The sequence below is a fragment of the Papilio xuthus genome, unplaced genomic scaffold, assembly GCF_000836235.2.
Source record: "Papilio xuthus unplaced genomic scaffold, Pxut_1.1 DF828177.1, whole genome shotgun sequence".
Taxonomy (NCBI): Eukaryota; Metazoa; Arthropoda; class Insecta; order Lepidoptera; family Papilionidae; genus Papilio; species Papilio xuthus.
This window is the reverse complement of record NW_013530472.1, coordinates 2,884,176-2,906,625: the sequence shown is the minus strand read 5'-3', so window position 1 is coordinate 2,906,625 and position 22,450 is coordinate 2,884,176. Positions and strand designations below refer to the sequence as shown.

General features: G+C 32.6%; 1 protein-coding gene across 2 annotated transcripts; it reads right to left on the bottom strand.

The window, feature by feature from the left end:
• Positions 1-247: 247 nt before the first annotated feature.
• magu (SPARC related modular calcium binding-like protein magu) lies at positions 248-22,412 on the bottom strand. Of its 2 annotated transcripts, none has more exons than XM_013306890.1 (12): positions 21,967-22,412; positions 18,058-18,235; positions 15,546-15,761; positions 7,424-7,477; positions 6,311-6,516; positions 5,764-5,890; positions 4,942-5,043; positions 4,394-4,509; positions 3,473-3,665; positions 2,957-3,050; positions 2,484-2,740; positions 248-1,784 (listed from the first exon to the last, which is right to left on the bottom strand). In XM_013306890.1, exons 1-12 carry the CDS (start codon positions 22,045-22,047, stop codon positions 1,705-1,707), a joined length of 1,704 nt encoding a protein of 567 aa, XP_013162344.1. In that variant the 5' UTR covers positions 22,048-22,412; the 3' UTR covers positions 248-1,704. The 2 variants fall into 2 exon arrangements, with proteins under 2 accessions (XP_013162344.1, XP_013162345.1); XM_013306891.1 differs by having other exon boundaries at positions 4,942-5,010.
• Positions 22,413-22,450: the final 38 nt, after the last annotated feature.

The window sequence follows — 22,450 nt, the reverse complement described above, 5'->3', positions numbered from 1 at the left end:
AGATAAATCTTGTATTGTTGTAATTTTATCTCCACTATAACACAAATTGATTTTTAATACACACCTTTTCTCCCTTATTTTATGCCTAAAAATATTAAATACAAGATGGCTGCCGTCACAAAATGGCGGATGATATCATTGCACAAAGTAATTTATGATTTTTTTTCCTAAAATGAAACACTATTGATGTTTTCAATTATTAAATATTTATTAATAATAATGAAAAAAAAATATCACATAGTCCTTACATTTCATACTGACTAAATAATCTGTTAATATTAGAAAAATTTATAAGCGGTACATACATAATGTAATCAAGTACTCTTACGTTTATTACAAGAAATGTAATATTTAATACTTTTTAAATTGTAGCGCAGTTCTTAAATATTTAGCCGATTGTTATTTAGCATGGCAACAATAAATCCATATACATAAAGAAAATTAAAAAAAATGCTTATAGAAAATCACACAACATAATTAAGAGATATTGAACTATATTTTAAAAAACGACTACAAAATAATAGCTACCTATAAACACTGTTTTATAAATTAAAATCTATGTCATCGAAATAATAAAGTCAATGATCATATTAATTTAAAAATAGGATGTTAATCTTTAATAAAACATTGATATTGAAATGACCTTGACACAACAGATCTTCAAAAGTAATAAAAAGCTTTTTATACATGTTTCTGATGTGGAAACGTACGTTACGACTGTAAACATTATATGTGTATAGAATAGTTGCATATAACTTGGCTTTCAAAGTAAAAAAAAATTAGAAATAAATATTAAAAAGTTTGTTCTTATCCCTTATTCACTATTTACCTAAGTACTTTATTTAAATTGATTTATCAATATTTTTATTTCAATATCAATGTTTTATATTTTAGTAACAATCATTTTTACTGCATTTTAAGATCTAAATAAACACTTGATATGACAGCAATACTTTACATACAATCCCGTTTGAGTTGGCACGCCGGATACAAGTGTTCTGTTATCCCGATGTGCCAACTTATTTCGAATGACAAAGTTTTGTCGACATATAAATGTCCATAGCCTTTATTTGTTCTGTCTACTTTTAAAGAAATGAAACAGTGCAAGACTAGCTGAATCCTACATTCATGTAATTTGAATAAATAACTGATCTAATTTTAATGATCTCAGATGATAGTTATGCCCGGTTTCTAAAGTTTCAAAGTTACACAATTACAACTTCAAGCAACTGAAAAATTGTAATTATTTCCATCAGAAAATATGTAAAACTTGCATAAACATAGTAAATGGTACAGATGACAAGACAGCTATAATAAGCATTTTGTTGACGATTGTGATTTAGATTTCAATCAGGTCAGATAAATTTATCGGACTATACTTGTAATTTGGTTTACTGATATGATTCTAATCTGTTATGTCATTCAATTGACGAGTTGAATATTATTATTCCCATCGAGGTTGAAGGAGACTAAAGCTTCGGTAGAAAGAGGACGTAAACCGAATCCAAAGACAGATCAAAATGAAAGAAGTTTTTGGATCATCAAAAGTTTTAGAGCTAAAAGAAGAGTAGTTGAATGGAGTATGGAAAAGTTTTTCAGAAACCGGGCGTTAGCCGCGAGGCAAGTTAAGCTTCCTTAACACACAAAGCCATTACACACTGGTATATCATAGCCACCACACTTCTGTTCAATGTTACTGAGAACTTAGTCTTCCGCTTTGAGAATCGATTCCAGAGGATTTGGCCCTTTTCGTCTTGGATTTGGTGGTACTTTAGTAGCTTCCGCTGAAAAATAAATTATCATGTTATTTATCATTTCTTTAAAAGAAAATATTGATGATATAATTGTTTTCAAATATCTTGGAGGCTCAAGTACCGTCCCCGCGCATTTTTACAAATAAAATTGTGTTCTTTGCTTTCGCACGAACTAAAGAGTCACGATATCTGAATACTATGTGACTTTGTAAGAACATTGTCCATTGTCCTTTTGTGATAAGCACAATCGTAAACGTTAGTGCAATCAAAAGCTCGTAAATTACCAAAACAGATGAGCCTTTTCGATAAATGAAATACATAGACTTATTAAGTTGAATTAAATATCTTACTAATATTGTAAATACGAATATTTAGATGGATGTTAGATGGTATCTCCAGAACGGTTGCATGGATCTCGTTAAAATTTGGCATCGATGTAGAGTCAGTCTGAGAAAACACATTCTAATAATTTTTAATTCCTCGCAGACGGAGTCCCGGGCGTCTACTCTTCTAAGATAACGCGTTGGCCTGCTGCTGTGATTTTTAGCCGACTTCAAAAAGGAGGTTATCAATTCGTCTGTATTTTTTATTATTAAATTATTAAATAAATAAATTATAGTGGCCAGCGTGGTTGACTATGGCCTAATCACCCTTAACTTAGGGTAGGCTCTGGGCCCCTCGGTGGGGCCGTATACTGAGCTGATGATGATAAATATAGTGTTTTCTTACTCGAATGTCCTTGAGTTGCTTGTAGTACTTCCAAGCAGGCCATCCATTCTGTAATACTAATTTTCGTGTCGTGGTTTACGTCGCAATATCTCGGCAGTTTCCTTCCACATCTACGTAACTGTTCCACATTGGATATAAGTTGATGGAATGCTTTCCATTCTCTTCTTTCCAATGCTTTGTTCTTGTCCTTGTCTAACATCACGAATGTCCATGTAGCTGCTTGCTCTTCTTTTGATGCACCCCATTTAACCATTTCACTGAAACAGATGAGACAACACAAAGAAATTTTATAAAAAAACTTCTTACAAAGTGAACTGACTTTACTATATTATATATTTAATGTTTATTAGAAACTTAAATTTAGGAAAAACGAGTGTTTCCGTGTAAATAAATAAAAAAGATTTATTTTAATTTATTTTATTTTTAAACATTTCGTTTTAAAAACTTTGGAAGTTGAAATCTGTTATACATACCCAGGTCCTGTGCCGTTGCTGGTAGCAGTCATTTTTGTTATAAAGAAATTCATGAGATCTCGTAGGAAATTAGACTTCATCGGTTCTGGACATCCTGAAAACATTACCAAAAGGACTATCAAAATGTTCAAGATAACCTTAATGTCTTTGAAACTAATTCCTCTATCAGACACGCATATTTTACTAATATTATAAATGCGAATGTTTAGATGGATGGATGTTTGTTTGAACGTATATCCAAAACGGTTTAACGGATCTCGATGAAATTTGGCATACATATAGAACATAGTGTGCAAGAACAAATAGGCTACTAATTAAGTTTATTGTAATTACGCACAGACTAAATCGCGGGTGACCGCTAGTTAATACATAAAAATGAATGACCAAGTTATGTAATTTTAAACTAAATAAGTTTGATCAAAGTAATCAATTTTTAGTTATGTTTAAAAAAATGAATTTCACGGTTCTTTAACATATTCCTGTATCGTAATTCTTCTTTATCGGCAAATTATTTACCTCTCATTGGGCTGGCATGTTGTGGAGCGGAATCGCAGTCTGGTTTTCGATCTTTAACTGATGAGCCTGGTATAGGTTTCCCTGTGTCCTGATGCACGCACCAACAGTACCCGGTGGAGCGGTAGCATTGAGCACGAGCGTACCTACCGTCACCAGTACATTCTGGCACGTAAAGTACTGCGCTGCCGTTTTTCTAAACCAAATTATATCTAATTTATTTATATTATTCAATAAATCATCATATAAAAACATAATTTTTCTACAATTTTTACCTAATTAATAAAAGTCAATGCGGCAAAAATCGTAGGAATTTTTTTTACAAATCTTAATAAAATTGGAGTACTTGTATGTAGTATAAAAATATATATTTCAAACATAATATATAGTTGCGTAACTGATAACGAACAACTATTTTTAAATTTTTTATCTGTTATTACATATTTCAAATATTTAAAAAAACATCTCGCTACGCTTTAAAAACTCTCGTAGAAAATTATATTTTTCTTTTAAACCGATATTAATTATTGACGTTTTGAATTGAATTAAAAGTCAACTAAACCACACTATAATATAATATAAGTAACATTTAAACACGAAAAGTTATTTACCAAGCACTTTAAATTAGTGTTAAATCGAAAAAATGCATCTTAATTTCAAGTTACAACAACAACACATGTTTAGAGTTTCATTGTTCAGTTTTGAAGAAAACTTAAAGAAAATGTAATTTAAATGCAAATCGTTCAAATATTTCTTTAACAGACCATTGAATTAATTAAATTACATATAAAACAAGTTGTGCAAAATCGCTCGGCAATACAATAAATCAAGCATTGCGTGTTCAATCCTCGCATCGGCAATATTTATAATAAGGAACACATAACATTAGTAAAAATTGTTAATAATTTAGTTAATAAATCGAACCTGTTCTTCCAATACTGCCTGTCGATCGGTGAGACAATCGTTGGCCTCGTCTTCACGTCGTGACTCCGGATCGGATCCGTCAGGTGCGAAGGAATTTTTCATTATTCCAGGTAGAACTATAGAAAAGAAATGTTGCTAATTTCACAAAATTTACGAAAAAACATAATGACAACCTGCACTTATTTACGAAAAAATCAAAATTAAAAACCCTCAATAGGCCAGCGTGTTTGACTAAGTCCTAGTCACTCAAATGTGCAATAACTGCAAATGCAATAGGCTAGCGACATATCAATTGAAAAGCAAGCTGTGGTTTGGACATATTATAAGAGACAATGATTACATAAAGAAGAAAGTAATCAATTTGAATTTTATAGCTATAAAGTTGAAAAGAAAGAAGAAGATATGAATGGATTTTGTGCGAGTTATTGTAAGAAAGGCGTGAATTATTAAATGGTTGATAGATATAAAAGAGGAAAGTGCAGGTTGATGAAAATTGTGTTTTAGATGTACCAGCACACATATAGACATACAGTCTAAGTTTTGTGTACCTGCGCTGGGATCTGGTGGCGGTTCCTCTTCGTTGTAATCCGCCTCAGGGTCCGGCCCGCTGTCGTCGTCTGCATTCAACGACATGAAGAAACGGAGAGAGACTATATATTATTATTATGTTTGCGCACACATTGGGATTGTTTAATTATAAAGATTTTTTTATTTTATTGTAAAGCAAAAGATAAATTGGATCCATCTTTCAATTCTTCTCAATCTTCACATCAATTCTTGGGCTAAAATAACGTAGTAATAATCGTATGAAGGTACTATAAGAAATCATCTAGTTGTATTAACCAAATAAAAATGGTCTTGACAGACAGACGGACGGACTACAAAGTGACCCAAAAAGAGTTCCGTTTTTTTCCTTTCTAGGTACGGAACCCTAAAAAGGTAATATATAACAAAACAAAAAACTTATAAGACCAATAGTTTTCCTGTAGATTTATTATTATATTTGTCTCAATAATCATGACCCGCCTTCCCAAATGGAAGTTTAGTTAACAGTAACCGCAAGTAGGTAACCGCAGTAACCAGTATTACGCAGTTACTTATCTCTTGTAGTCACCGATTCGTCATACTTTACATTCCAGTATAAATGGGTGTAATGTTTTTATCTTTATGAATAAAAAGCAATGTTTTTGTTGCTAAACTCTCTACGGAATCACATGATCAAATTATAATGAAAACGAGTAAAAACAATATTTTTTTACCAAATAGCTGACTGCCCCACGCTACCTGTGTACTGCAGATTATTTAGAAACTTTGAGGAATCATTATTTTATGAATTCTATTGAATATTCAGATAGTATGGTGGTACTCACAATCCGGTGCAGGTGGGTCTGGGTTGGCGAGGAGACAGGAGGCCCATTCTGCCCGAGCTATCTCACCGTCACCATCCCCGTCGCAACCACGCGCCCATGCACGTGCACAACGCTTCGGCTTCACCACCTACAATGTTACAAAATTTAATGTAACAATCTTAAATGTTATAATGTTACATAATTTAATATTGTTTAATTGTAGAATACTATAGGAATAAAGCAACAACCGAATGCATAAAAAGAATAAACCGTAAACACATTCCCAAGTAGAATTTCATAAAGGCAATACATTTAATCAATTCTTACATGTAGTTTATCAATTAGTATCAAGGACCAAACTTTAATAGAGCATTCGAATTTCAATAAGTCAATTTTATATGAAGCCAATGTTTTCTATAGTTATTTTTTTAATAGATTACAAATACAATTTATACTCAGAAGATGACTAGTAAAAATCCTACTTCCTATCCCGATCCACAATAATCACTATATCCCTGTAGACATAAAAGACACGATATCTTGTATAAGGAGTAAATAATGAACAAACCTTTTTAATTAGTCGTCGTAAGCCTCTGTATTCAGACTTCTGTAAAGTTCCGCTCCTGTCTCTGTCGAGTTCTCGAAACTTCCATTCAGCGACAGCTCTAGCCTCCAACGATGCACCTCCAGTTTCCGCACGGACTCTCTCATATTCACCACTAAATATCTTTATCAAGTTCCCATTAAACTGTACGCGGTCAATCCTGGTGCAACCTTAACAAATAATGAAATCATTTGTTACTTGTTCTTTTTAAATTAATGAGGAAAATGACGTTAAAATAAGAATTGTGACAACAACTTATCAGCGGCAATGTACACGCACTATCGTAATGTTGGAATGTAAATTGAACTCTATAAATCAAACGGTCAATAACTAAAAACGCAATTGTCAATCGGAGCCCAGACGAGATAATAAATTGCATAAATAAAAAACGTCTGATGTAATAAGAGAGCTGCATACTGTCTTGACGGTTTTTTGCAAGTTATGAAGTGCGGACGCGTTTTCTTCCAGGAAGTCGCACAGTGTACCTGTTCATTAATCTATGAACGTATTTAATAAATAGCCGAACATGTTATTGTTATATTATTCTTTTTTAACACCTAACAGTGCACTAATATTGCATCATATTACCTTAAATATTTTGGCATAATTTGAATCGTGCTTGCAAAAATTTACATCTTACTGTGGGCTTCTGATACCAAATTTCCCGTTTGAAACAATTGTTATATCTGTAATTTTGGTCTCAGAAACCAATTATTAGTTATTTAACTGAATGTTAGTACTCATTGTAGCACAAAGTTTTAGACAGACGTCAGCTGATGGTATCTATATGGCAAAGGTGAACACGAGTCTAAACCTATCTTAATCTTTTTACCTACCGTATACACAACAAAGGAATCATTTCCATAAACAGATATTTTTGCTAACAAAACGAACTTCCTTAAATATATTTCAAATAGATAGATATCTTAACAATGTTTAGTGATATTGAAGTGCACAATCATCGTTCGACAACATATTGTTTGACAACAATAGATATGAAAAATAAGTTTTAACACGAGTTCCCTTTAATATGTAAAATAGCGTTCGCGAATATATTCTTGTTAGGTAGTAACTTACTTCTTTTGTTTCGTTGACCCCGAACTGACGAGCGCCGCCTCGTGTGTGATTTACCTGCGAAAAATAAGACGTAAAAAATCCGGTCTGTTTGTGGAATTGTCAGGAAAGCGACGCACTGTGTATTATACATAAAACATAAAGGACCTTTTTAAGCTTTTGCGCGCGCTTATGCATTTACATCATTCGCTGAAGGTCAATAAAGAATAATGAATATTAAAATGTATCAAGGACATTGTTTTAACTTAAGGTGACCAACGAATAAGAAAGGACTGGGAAAAAAACTTATTACTAAATCGCACGGGAAACTATCAAATTTAACGTCTTATAAAATGGATACTTGAAACTATATAAGAATATATTATTTTGATTTCAATTAAGCTAGTGAATTATAATTAGATATCTGTTTACACATTAATATAAGCCGCCCCCTGCGCCTAAGGGTTGTGGTCGGAACTTTGTACCTATGCAAATCTGCGATAGCAAATCGTTGCAGCAAAATCTTAGAACTTCATCGATTTATTCATATACTAAACAATAAGATTTTCTAATGTAGACAGAGCTGAGAGGAACCGGCTAGATTTAACTTCGTAAAGGTCATAATAAGTTAATTGTAAAAAAAATTAAATAGGTACCTATTTATATAAGGTTAACAATATATTTTTAGGTCTGGTTACGGAATTTATTAGATTAAAAGAATTGCAAAGATTTCACGGTTCATTTTCGTAAATGTGTAAGTAAGAAGTTTGTCAAAAGTTAAATGAGTTTATTTTCCTAGTTTTAAGAGATAATTGTAATTTATTATCTCTTTTAATTCCTTAATCTATGGAGTTGACGTTACGTTTATATCGAAGTTATTTGGTAATATGTTTGCGTGTTGACTTAGACAGCAATTTATTTCCATGGTTTATTTATAAGTGTGGTAAGCGGTGTCGCGGGCACAGTCGCGGGCGACAGTTGGTTATGATAGCTGGCCACTTAAATCAACACATATCTAGGAACCCGAGCTGGAATGTTTTAGCGAGATATCTCAAAGGTACGACACTCAATAAATCTTTAGTCGCAGCTTATTATTATCGGAATTGATAAATCGTTAGCGAAGGGCGGGCAACGTGACTTTTTCGTTCACCACATGCAAATTAAAAGTTGCTTCGCCGAGGGCCAGACAGGCTTGAATAAACACATTAATTTTAATGGCTTGCAACTTATTTTCTTTTCCTCATTTGTTATTAGACTTGTGTATATGGATAGTGTTAGGTTTAGCTGTATGCTAGTGTTATGTTCCATGCATATGACAACTTTTTGGTGAACTTGGAAATGTTTGACCTGTACCTATAATAACATTGTAATATGTATTTTATGACATTCTTAATTTTTTTGATAATTGCTTAATCCATCATCAATGTTCTGCGGTTTGTTTATTAAAGCAATTGCTCATGTTGATTACTTTGTGCGCTTTGACTTATGCAAATTTATACATTGCAGATAACTGTTATAACTAAATTTTATAGATATATTCTAATCTTGGTAGTGATTATATGAACCTTTTAGTCAAAAGGTCATAAATTTGTATATTAAAAAGCTAAATACCAACAAGCATACATCACGACTATCGCTTAGTTAGGCGATCGTTTTTAAGATGGATAAACAACAAGATTGAAGATCGATTATTAGATTTGGTCATAAGAACATCTTAGTGATTGTGTAATTTGACGAAAAGGGCATGGTGTTGCCTCCTGAAGGGCGCAAGGGACGAGGGAATGCAAGAGAGGAGGGGGCAACCGGTCTTAAAAGTGATGTGACCTTTTATGATACATTAAAACCTAACTTAATTACTGATGACCGGTGACACGTTAAAAAAATAACTATTATATGATATTGTAAGGTTATTAAAATATATATTATTTAATAGTAACACATATAGAATAGAAAGAAAATATATGTAGAAATTAAGCGAACGTACCAAATTGATATCTTTTTATGAAAAAAAAAATAATAACGGCTTAATCCAACCGGCCAGGATACCGCTTGCAGTTTTTTACTGACCCAATTACAGTTTAATAAATACGAGATACACTGCATTAAATGAAGACGCATTTTTACTGTATTGGGTTTGTTATGGATTAATCCCAATTATATTCGACTTCAAACCTGAGAGATAAAGGTCTGAGATTTCATTATATTAGCTCTCGCCCCCGATTCCGTCTGCATAGTATTAAAAAAACAATTTGTTTGAAGAACATTTAACATTGAAACGGTGATTAGCTTTCGATTCAAACGCAGACCGAAAGAAGGATTAGCGATATGTAACAATACTTAGTGATTATATAAATTTTAATACCTTAATTTATTTATCACTTCATAGAATTAACAAGAAAATAATCGTTAACATAAAACTATTCGAAAATGATTTCGAAACGCGAGCGTTCCAATTTCGTTGCCGAAAAACATCCGATCCGCGTAACCTGTAACTCTGCCTTAACGAGATGATTATGTGGCACAAGCAGGTACCTAAGCTAAATATAAAACATCAAAGGTGCAGCGAACTATCCTGACAACGCTATTAAATGGTGTCTGGGTGTTTTTTTTCTATCGCCTCTCGACACGGCGGGTACGCTTCGCGTTGTTACATAGACAAAAAAACTGGACACCATTGTGATCCGGCGTCGAGCAGTCTGACTCTTACGATCCGCTGTTTCCGAGAAAGCCAACCAGACACTCTATAGGACACGAATGCGTTCTAAAACCGATTCACGAGCGCGCCATCTAAGCTGGTTTTAACGTCTTTTTTTAACACCATGAATTGAGAGAACAGATTTCATTTTGTTCAAAGTTAAATCACTCTGCTCGTTTATAAGATGATGAGATACATTATATTTAATTCGAATATTGAATTGTTTTTGAATGGTTGTAAATATTAGAGTACTTGTGATAATCCGTTAATTATGGATCTGTTATTTAGTTTATAAGTTAGGTTCGGATCATTAAATGTCTTTTATCGTTTAGTAACTTTATGAACAATTATAATTTACAATAATAAAAAATGTGACCGATGTTTTTTCTTCATATTGTTAAAGAATTTATATCATTACTAAATCGATATGTAACTATAAAATAGACAGTCGCAAAGCTAAGGAATGTTATACTTCAATGGAATACGAAAGTGTCATAGGCAATAAAAAAACATGAGACGAACATTCCGAGAACAATTGTTTATGGTGTTATTTCATATTGCACTTTGGTGCGCATGGATTTCATTATTACTTATACACATTTATTATGGATGCAACTCAGAGCCAGCGAACCTCTAGGAATTCAAAGCGAGTAACATTTACTTCAATGGTAGACGATAAAATTAACATTAATAAGCCTTTGTCGATTTTAAAGTTTTTAATACATATTTTTTATTTATTTCATTTATTTTAATAACGACCACATATGTTATTGTTTTAACTAACGTTTTGGACATTTCTATTCATGAATTCTTCAAATTAGTTCAGTAGTTTTGTAAAAAATTAGCCACAATTGATCAAATCTTTTTTTCATATTAATTTTCTCAATTAGTTAATTAATCAGTTTCAAACGTAAGTGTAGGTAGCATGTGCATGTTAGTAATCAAAAATGTCGGAATTGAAACTACCACTATACATCGCGGTCCGCTTTGGAAAAATAATCGAAATATTTATTATACATAGGACTTAATATATAAATGGATATAAAACGATCGACAGTTCTCTAATAATATCGTGTATCGTTATTAAAAAGTGAAACCTGATTAGTAATTATAATTTGTGCATTTACCAAGCGCATGAATACTGAAATGATTAAAAACCATCCAACGTTTGCTACAACACGCATATTTCGTTTGACAGTAATGAATTAATTCAGTTATTACGATTCCAAGAATTTATTTTATTGATTTTAATTGTACATCTTTTATAAAAAATATGTTTTAATTAATCCAATTTAAAAGACACATACACTAACTAGCTGTCGTCCAGACTCGGTCCGCGGATTATTAAAAAAAAACTTAGTAAGTAGTCTACGTGTTCTTCCAGACTATGTTTTGCATATGTGCTTTTCGTCACGATCTGTCGAACCTTTCAAGAGATACCTTCAACCAAAGATCCATCGATTAAAACTCTCGTATTTATAATATTATAAGATAATATGATATACAGAAAGTCACATTGTCTTCTAAAATTGTCACAATTTTTGTTCTTATAGATTAGTTGCATGATGACGTAACTCTTATTGAATTCTTAAAAGCGATTTAATTGTAGTAATGTTAAAGGAGTCTTTGCCGCGTTAAGCGGCTATGCGTGTCAGACAGTTAATTGCGGTCGTTTGCGAATCTCAAAAAGAAGATAATCTTTGTCCTTATATAGAATACAACGTTCTGTCTTTAGAAACGGAAAGCTGCCACTTCGAAACGTTAATTCGATTTTAATCCGATTATGTCTTAAGGCTTTGATCGTTTCAAATTGCGTGCTATATTCAAATAAGTGTTTTTTTTGTACTGATATAAATTTCGTTTTCAAGGTCTCGGTATATTTTTTAAGAAATAACTGTTCTGTTCAAACGATCATTAGTTTTACAATCTTTACTTGATTAATCTTTCGTAAACATCGAGAGCTTAAAAAACTATTTATGTATTAATAGTAATTATTCAGAGAAATCTATGTAAAAAAGATATGTATAAAAGAGAAAGTCGTGTAAGTTACACTATTTATTTATATCTCAAGAACGGCTGACCCGATTTGGCTGAATATTAGTGGGGACATGGATAGAAGGCGGTTTTTATCCCGTTTCCTTTTTTTTTTAAATACCGCGCGAACGAAGTCGCGGCAAATGCTAGTATGTTATATAGGCACACTTAAGCGATGTTCCCCTTAAGGAATGAGTGCAAAATCGAATCGTGTTTCGATAGATTATTGAGTCACTCCAGTTTTTACCTGAGTTTATTTTTAAAACGTAAAAAAAATAAGCATCGTTGCGTAGTATAAAATAAATTCAACTCGCTAGGTGTAGCTGTCTGATATGAAAAACTACATGAACGGATTTCTTTCCAAGATATCTTTCCTTTGAATAAGTGAACCCGGCCGGCGCGTTTTGCGATGAGTTACAGTGTCAAGGTATTGAAAAAAATTCAAAGTAATGTCGAAGCAACCAAAAAGGTTCACTGCGCAGATGCACTGCAACCTATTAGCGTGGTATGGGCATGTTAGGAGGAGGGAAGAATCGCATGTGAATAGGAACATTTTAGTTATGAGTGTGGTGGTGCATACTGGCAATCCTGGATGGATGATCACGTCACACAAACGAGCGACGGCTGAGATGACAGAAGATAGATTGCAACTGATCCAGAAGCTTTTCCTTTATAGCTGGACATTAAATAAGTTTCCTGGCATTTTTATACAGACCGTTGTGATTCAACAATTCTAGAATGCGGTACATCCTGTTCGATAGGCGCGCGAGACGAAACTAACGCGATGTTCTAAGACCAATTAAAATTTTAGTACTGCAATAACTTTTTTTATATAATTCCAATGCGCTATCATATTTGAAGATAGGTTGTAAATTTTAAATGATATTAAAATCTAACGGAGTATTGCAAATAGAGACTACATTTTAATACGAGTGAACACCGGATTTCTATGTTTAGTATCTATCTATTTTTGCAGTATTCTAAATTAGCTGACTTTTTCTTGTCTGAGTCCAAGCCTCACTTTGGGTCACTGCTACGTATAGGTATCTAACAAATTAATGTCGGTGAAAATAATTTTCGAATTAATCTTCATAAGATCGTGATGACCAGGCAATCCGCGAGTTCCCATTGTAGAAACATTTGTAGAAAGCATATAGTCATCTCTCATAATCTCCATAACAAAAATGAGACAACGGAAGTTTTTGTTTGGAAGTTTCGGTAGTGGAAACCCGAGACAACATTGAGGTTGACTCATTTCGTTGTAACGTCTCGTGCTCGACTTACTTCTCGTTTCCGTCCGTGATTATTGCCCAATTCGTAACAGACGAATACACGACAAAACTACAATGTTTCGCATGGTCGTTGGTATAAAAAATGTTTGATAATTTGACCTTAAACCAAAGGCAATAAAGCCGTTAGATAACATGTGACATTAAAAACAGTTGATCTATTTAATGTGTAACTTCGAATTCTAACCTGTAGTTGTCCGAATCTACTGGCCTGTTTCAGACATAATATGACTATGTCGCTATTAAAATGCAAACAGTTGACGCATTCAAATATTTTTTGACTCAGTTTTTCAGATGCATGTAGGTTGTCATAAGGGTTTATGTAAACAAAAGCAGTCGGAAGAATGAGAGTTCTTATCCAAGATTAAACCGAAAGCTACCCTAAAACTGATATACTTTGAGTGTATTTTTGTATGCAAAAATGTTTACATTAAAGAGTAGTGCTCGTGTTCTGTAGTAATGTTTAGACGAATGCAATGTTATGTCTCTTTGTAATCTGACATGTCACCCATGAGGACAATAATATAGCATCTCAATACGTCGCATCTTCCCGTTTGCATCAATGTCGTTTAATAAGATAATAGGCACCTGTCTAGTAAATAAGTCGGGATTGGAGTCTTCCGCCTTTGTAAGCCCCTGACCGCTATATACCTTGCTGACAAACATTTCCAAAGTGAAATTAAAAAATGATTCATTTAATCGATAAAAATAACCCTACAAAATTTTACCTATAACGTATAAATTGCTTTATTTATACAGTGGACAGTATTAGATTTTTTTAAGTGAATCAATGTCAAATTATTCTCACTCCATACACATAAAATATTATTTGTCTTTATAATGTTTTTCTTTAAGTGATATATTTTGTATTAAGTTTGTTGGTTTAAGTAATTTATTACAACTAACAAAGATGCAGTCGTAATCAGTTACTGTCAAGACGAAGCATAAACACGCTCAGACAGCAATAACGAAGCAAGCTGTAAGATATTTTAATAGACTGAAACAAGATGGACAAACAGATTGCAGAAATCCAGGTGGATAAATACGAATCAGATTATAAGTAACCTTTTTTCTACGCTTCTCAATTTTTTACAGGTTTCATCAATTTCGTATTGAAGAAGGAATGCATTTAATCATTATCATAAAATTCTGCTACATCGTCTACATAAATAAATATAGACGTAGACTTTATAAGTGTTATTAACAAATAATTTATAATAAGAGATTAATCATCAAACTAGCTCTGTTTAAGATCACAAACAGTTGAGAATCTGTATTTTTCCACAAAACATTGCACAGACATTTGGCTAACGCGCAAGTGTATTTGAAACAATAACAAATAGATTCTATATATTTATTTTAACGTAAACTGGAGACGTTTCGAATTATCTGATATTAAAATAGTATACATATTTAATTATGTGATTCTTGTATTTTGTATGTTCTAATGTTTTTCCTTTGAATCTTAGTCACGATATCTCCGAATAGATTAAATTAATCTTACTGTAGGTATAGTTTATTCCAAGAGCACTAGCGGTATAATGTAAACTACAGCTTTCATCTGCTCCAATGTTTACTGTGTGCAACTATCCCGAGACCGTTATTTACAATACCGCGTTCAATGGAACACATGTTCAATATCACAGGTGAGCTCTACGTTTTATTTTTCTAAATTCTTAACTTTGAATAAAATTCATAAGAAAATCTTATATACTATACAATTTCACACAATGTTTAGCAATTATTTATGATTTTTGTACTGAAATTAGGTACAAAGAAAATCGAGGATAGAACATTAAAGATTAGACGTAATTTTCCTCAAAACAGACGAGATCCTTAATAACACAAATGCAATGTTAATGTAAATAGAAATCTTAGCAAATATCTCACGCTGAAAACATTGTTTGTCGAAGCGGCTGTTGATTTTAAAAATAACCTTATTGTAATCAGATAAGGTACACAGTCGCGTCGTTTTGTTTCCATCTGCGGACTACATTTTCAATTAAAGCAATTAACATACAAGTGATATCGTGTGCATCTTGCAAACAAGTCAGCTCGCGCAGCAAAGTAAATCAGTGAAGGAATTACGTGTAGTGAACGCATCGCAGGGCCCATCAAAATTACTCACCGGTCCTCGTGCAGTCTGGTCTGCCGTTTCTGACAGCCGTATCGGGTAGAGGCTTGCCGTCAGGAGTGACGCACCAGCAGCCTGCTGCTGCCCCGGCGGCCGCGCACTGTACGGACGCGTAGGTGCCGTCGGCGCGACAGCGGGGCACAAACGCAGCCCTGCGCCCACCTTGAGCGCTCAAAGCGTACCGTTGCACTATCAGACAAGTTGACTGCCCTGTTATAATACAAAACACATAACACACATTAAAGAATATCTACTATAATTTTCTAGTATCCTAAATAATCTTTATTATTTCTCATAATAAGAAATCCCAAAAAAACTTTTTTTGCTTAAGTTTAGAAGACGTGACGGATTTAGTTCTTCATATATTTTTAGCTATAAAATGCACTTATGGAATAGACCATTCCTATATTTTTAAAACATACATGTCTCATACATTTTAATAACATAGTAATGAATTGCTTCGCAGCTTCGTTGCAAAACGAATTTACCACATTTTTGCTTCCAAGCAAAACTTGTCTCGTTTACTATCAAGACACGCGTAATAATTTTATTTCATAACTAATATCACGCTTATTAATAAATGTAATGAATTATAAATAAATAATACATTGTATAAATAAATCAATTATAGATAACATATCGAGTAGATGGTAATGTTTTTTGCAAACGACTTATTCTGAGTTTCTGAGACCGTAATCCCAGATTAAAAGATAACTTAAGATAGTGAGAAGGATGATATGTTTTATACAGAAATTTTGGTCCAGTCTCAGAAACCAGCGGTTCCTGATTTTGAACACTACCATACGATTGGTAGTATCCTTCATAGTGTTGTACAGTCAGTCGAGTTTATTAATTAATTATTTATTAGATTTACTAGATAAAATTGAAGAGACCAGAGGGTGCAAAACAGATGAGCCTACTGATTTGTAGTACAATTACTGATAACGAAGCACATTATCGTCGACGTCATCTGTAACTCGTCTTTGGACACCTTATAAGGACCAAGTCTTATAAGGCCACTATAAATATCTATGAGCCGCATGTAATACTAATTATAAAGTAAACTTCACATAGATTTACTACTTTTTTTTTCTAAAAAAAAATAATTCTATTTACATGTCAATCCGTACCAAATAAGGTTTTCATAGATAATGTACTCGGTTAGGTTATTTCGTTTGAAAAAAACTTGTAAACAACATAATAAATATGGAATTTATTAATTAAGATAGTTTGATGTACTCTAATAAATTAAATTAGATAAAATTATAGCTAAATTATACAAACTGATCCATTAAATTACAATAATTAATTTGTAATTAAAATTTGTATATTTGTATAGCATTTTTCTTCTTAATTTTTACAATTAAAAAATTCTTGCTGCACGAATAATTTTGTTAGAATTTAAATCAAAATAATTCATTATGTTTCTACTAGCTGTCGCCCGCGGATCTGACCGAGCGCAATTAAAAAAAACTTTATTACTTAGTCAATGTTTTTATCCAGGCTATGCCAAATTTCAGCGAGATATATGATACCGTTCTAGAAATATATTCTAAAAAACATCCATCCATACAAACATTCGTATTTATAATATTAGTAAGATTTCATATTTGACGTGTATTATTTATTTCATTGTTATTGGAATGTTTTACTTATTTCTTTTGTTTTTACATAAAAAACAACATAAGTGGTTCACAGTGCATTAGTTGTGGTGACACAAAATACAAAGCGCCATTCATTGATTAGATAAACCGGGTTAAAACTTCCTATTCCTCAGCGTAGAGCATAGACATGCAAGCAAGGTCAAGAACAAGACAAATAATGTTATTCAAGAAATTCAGTTCAACTTGATATTACGTTTGTACCACACTAGATAAAAACTAAACAACTACATAAGCATATTGAGATGGTTGTTTTTAAGGTTAGCTAGTTATGTCACCGGTAGTCTGCACATTTTGTTAGTTAATAAACTTACTAATATTATAAATATGATGTTATACATAGATGAATGTTTGTTAGAAGGTATCTGGGCTCAACGGATCTCGATGAAATTTAGCATGGGTGTAGAATATAGTTTGGAAAGACACATTGGTTACCAAATAAGTTTTTTTTTTAATTCCTCTCGTACGAAGTCACGGGTTACACTAGCAAACAAAAGAAAAATGTTTACAGTAATTTGTAAAATACACAACACATTGGACACGCTTTGCGGAACATGAATTGAAAATTATTGTCCATCAATAAATGCGAGTGGGCACTTTCTAGATCGCTTCCCTTTGATTTGTTCTAACTTTGTCGAACAATAATATTAGCAACTACGAAATGAATATATGTAGGGCTTATTCCTTGTTATTTTATAGTAGTTGTATAAATTTGTGAATTAAAATATTTTAAGCATGTAGTGCATACAGCATGAACTGACCGTAGGGACAAAGGCAGGAAGATATTGATGAAATAAGAAATATAAATTGCATAAAACGTTTTAATCTCAAAGAACAGTACTCACCAACACAAGGTCCCTTATGGGCGACGGATATCGGTTCGCCCGAGCATTGGGCTTTTAACAGATGACATTTGGTTGGGTAGTTCCGTCCGTCAGTCCCGCACACCGGCTGCTGTGAGCTTCCCGTGTTCGTTTCGCAGGACGCGAATCGAGTTGCACATGTCACGCTGTTTTGGTTGTTCTACGACAAAAAAATATTATCGTTAGGGACTACTGTGTACAGATTATCGGTTGCGAGACAATGCGGGCAGCTCAAAGCTGTACAGGTTTGATGGCACTTTGTGACAACCAAATGTACATGGATCATTTTAGTATTGCTTAAAAAGTATGTTGTTAGACATAAACCTATCGTCAGCCTGTAATAGTTTCAGAACTAAATACGGATCAGTTCTGCCACGATAAATTATAATGAATGTTAGGGTTTAAAATGTAAAAACAACGGGCATCGAATCTCGATTATCAGGATAGGGTGTTGTGGTGTAAACGTGTTTCTATGTAACGTACGTTGTTGCTAGTCGAAAAACGTTTCATTTTAAATTTCTTGCAAAAGTAGATTAATACTAAAAGATGAAAGATATTTAAATTTAGGACATATAATAAGGTTTTCGTTTTCTTTGCTTTATAAACAATCTCATTTAGTATAATTTTAAGTATGAACATTTCAATTGATGGCCTATTGTACTACATTGTGAAAGACTAGGTAGCTATTTCTTAGTACTAGTTTTATAACTCAATAAAACCCAAGAAATCAACTCCGGCGCCAGCACCAATGAAATTGCTAATTATAATTTTAACAACTGTTTTAATAAAAGCTATGGTGCAGGAAAAGCTATGACTAGGTGTGATCGACAAATTGTTGGAGAACATTTTAATAACATTATGGTAGAAAATAAAGAACAATAAGAGGATTGTGAAGAACCACGGGGAAATGATGACGGAGAGATAAAGGATAGTGTCTACACTACATTTAACGACCGTTTAATAAGCAGTCATGATCAATTTTAAAACGTTCGATTTCATCTTAACAAGATAAACTTTCAGTAGATAAAAGAAAATGAGCTAGCAACATTAACGCTATCTAACAAAATGCAGAAATGTAACCATATCGGTAACGGTAATAAAAATACAAGTCAAATGAAGATCCTATCAGTTGACATCAATCGAAACATAGTCTATGACTAATCTATTGCTAGATTCATAAAATATAGTAAACTCCCTTTATTAAGCGAACCTGTAATACAAGTAACTGTCACCCCATTAAAAAAAGAGAACGAGGGAAATAACAAAATGTTATTGGATCTACACATGTTTCGATAATTCAGTAATAAGTCTATAACAAACCACAATAATTACAACATATTTGTTACAATAAATATATTATTTTGTAATGACCATTCAATCGAACTTAACAATAGACTTCGAGGATATTGTAAAGTTATTATTTTTCCTTAAACAAATGTGGTCGTATTAATAAGTATTTAAAATTCAGTCCGCGACAATGTCTCGGTGAAGGGATTGCTTCGTGCCAATTTTCGTTTGGCAGCAACAGGCTTCGCTGCTATCACATAATATTCAAATTATTTTCATTACATTTTATTCAATGTTTGTACTGTTTCTTATAATTTCTTATCAACTAATGATTAAAAGCAATACTTTTTCCTTGTATGTATTAAAAATAAGAACGTATTCTTTGTCATAATTAGCTATTTATTAAGGTTATCCATTTGCGGGAATATTTGGTTTCTCCCTTATTGTTAACACTTATAAAATTAGAATTGGGTAAACCAAATAGATGATGCTAATTAAAAATTGTAACTTCGATAATGTTTACGTATATAACGTAAGCTCTTTATAACATCGTTTAAGAGACCGTGCAATTTGCGACGTTATAGAGAATGGACGTTAAATGGAGAGAAGTAATAAAAAAACGGCAAACACCAGACCTTCGAAAACATGAGTATTTATTTAAAAAAAAATCTACTAAACATGTAAACTGATAAATTTAAAATTAATGTTTATATTATGTATCGTTAAATATCTACAATTAATTCTATCCTAAAGCGTAGGTAAGTTTGAATAAATATTCTATTCCCAAACACTCCCTAAAAAGGAATACAAAAATGGTCGAGCGACGAAACGTGTCGTATGAACATAAATCTAAATAATATGGCCATTAATGTTCTTGGACGCATTTCATCTATTTTTGTAGTGATCTATTTCTATGGTTACGTAATATGTTATTTATCTACCATTAATATAAGATGAATGCATTATGGATGCTCGTAGAAGAGAATTGTAAATAAATTATTGTATTTTTTGTTCCCTTGAACAGCTATCGATGTGTTCTTTTTTAAAAAGTTCATATGTGTGGGCACATATTTCCTGTTTGCTTTGATTTATAGGTGCATCTTCTCGTCACTTTCTTTATACGTTTTGAGATTAAACGGCTGTTTCCGTTAACCGACTTCGTTACGTAGGCGATTAATTCCCGGCTATTCTTTTGACATTATTAATCTATCAGATTCGATTAAAGACAGTAAGAGGAGTGGGTAGTTTGACAAATCAATAAAAAAAACAAAGCATAGCTGAAAAAAAAACAATTTATCATCATCCTGTAGCTGGGATGCACGCAAACTTGCGCAGCGGGCTACCTCTTCAGTAAACCAGTTTTCGCTGCCAAACATTTTGGTGGATGTGACAAAAACTGACACGAAAGTAACAATTCCCTAAATGCTACAAGACATTTTAATGACATAATAATTACGTCGTATAATTATTACCAGGTATTTTGGTCGATATATAATGGTGATGCCGTTTTATCCCATTTCAAAAGGACCATTTCTAGTGAATTTCAGTTATAATAATGGATTAAGTATATTAAGGATTTTGAAAAATTAAGATTACATTGAGAATTATGGATCTTGTTACATACTAGCGGTCCCCCTCGACTTTGACAGCGTAAAACTAAAAAAAGTCTATAATATTCCTGTGCATCAACTAACTTTCCGTCAAAGTTCTGTCAAAATCGGTCAAGCCGTTCTGGAGTATACCCGGATCAAACGTGGCCTTGCAAATAGACATGCAGGCTGACAGAAAAAAAGCATCAAGTGTGAAATATGAAGAATTTCTTTTGTCGATATTACATACAGAAAATCCAATTTTATTAATATATCACAAATAAAAGAAATATTGCACATAAAACATATAGTTTCAGGTTCAGGTTAGTCGTTTTGTGAACATATGTGAGCTTCGAACGAAATCAATGTTTTATTTTACAGCGAAAATAGCGGAGGGGGGCATTGGATTAGATAATTGGATGATAAATGATCACCCATTATCTCTCAATACGATGGTAGTCTTAGGTGCGTAGCCTATTAGGAAAGAGGAGTCGCTGTTTCCCAAGTGAAGCTTACTGATATAGAATCTATGTTTTAAAAATCTTGTTTAATCTAAAATTGGTATAAAATTAACAAATTTTAAATTGATCATTTTTGCAAAAAGTTTATTTCGTCTTAATAAGGTATTTTGGATAAGAAGCGATGAACGATGATAAAAGTAATTAGATTTTGTTTACGTAAATGAAAAAAACACGATACGGCAACTTTAAATCTATCGTAAAAAAATTGCAACATAAAGTAATAGAACCAACGCAAATGCATTAATTTCAAGTTTTTTTGTTCACATATCTATTGGAATAAGGATAAAAGTTGTATAAAATATACGGAAAGTTTACATTTTTTCGTGATAATTTAGTAAAAGTTCAATTATGAATTTCAACAATAATTTGCCAATATAAAATTAACGGTTTTTTCCACCATCGATTAAAAACTGATTTAACTTTTATTTAAATTTGTGAAAACTTAAGCTGTAAACATAATAATCTTACTATAATATAATAATAAAAAACATTACCTTTATCTCAGTAGCGGCTCCGGTAACATAATAAATGAAATTAAAAATAAATAAACGAAACACTAATTCAAATATAGTCATAATGTACGTTAAGTTAAATATATTTTATATAATATTAAATTATATTATTTAAAATGTTATTTACAAAACACGTTCACAAAGCAAAACAAAACTGCTATCAACAAAACTAGATGTTAAAATCTTTTTTAGCAGCATATCGGCATTTTACTCGAGGCCCTAACAAACGTTTGTTATAAAAAGTTATAAAGTAATTTATAAATTGTCGCTGAGACGTTAGAAAGGAAACAGCGTTATGAATCGAATAAAATACAATAAGGAATAGGTCCCGGTGCGGCACCGTGCCGGGTTGCCTTGCCACGAGCAAAAAGCGCACACGCACCCCGCCCACCGTACAGCTTTTTGTTTCGTCCGTCACTATGCAGTTTAAAATAGTGCTGTAGCTCTAGCGTTGTCTAATGATGCA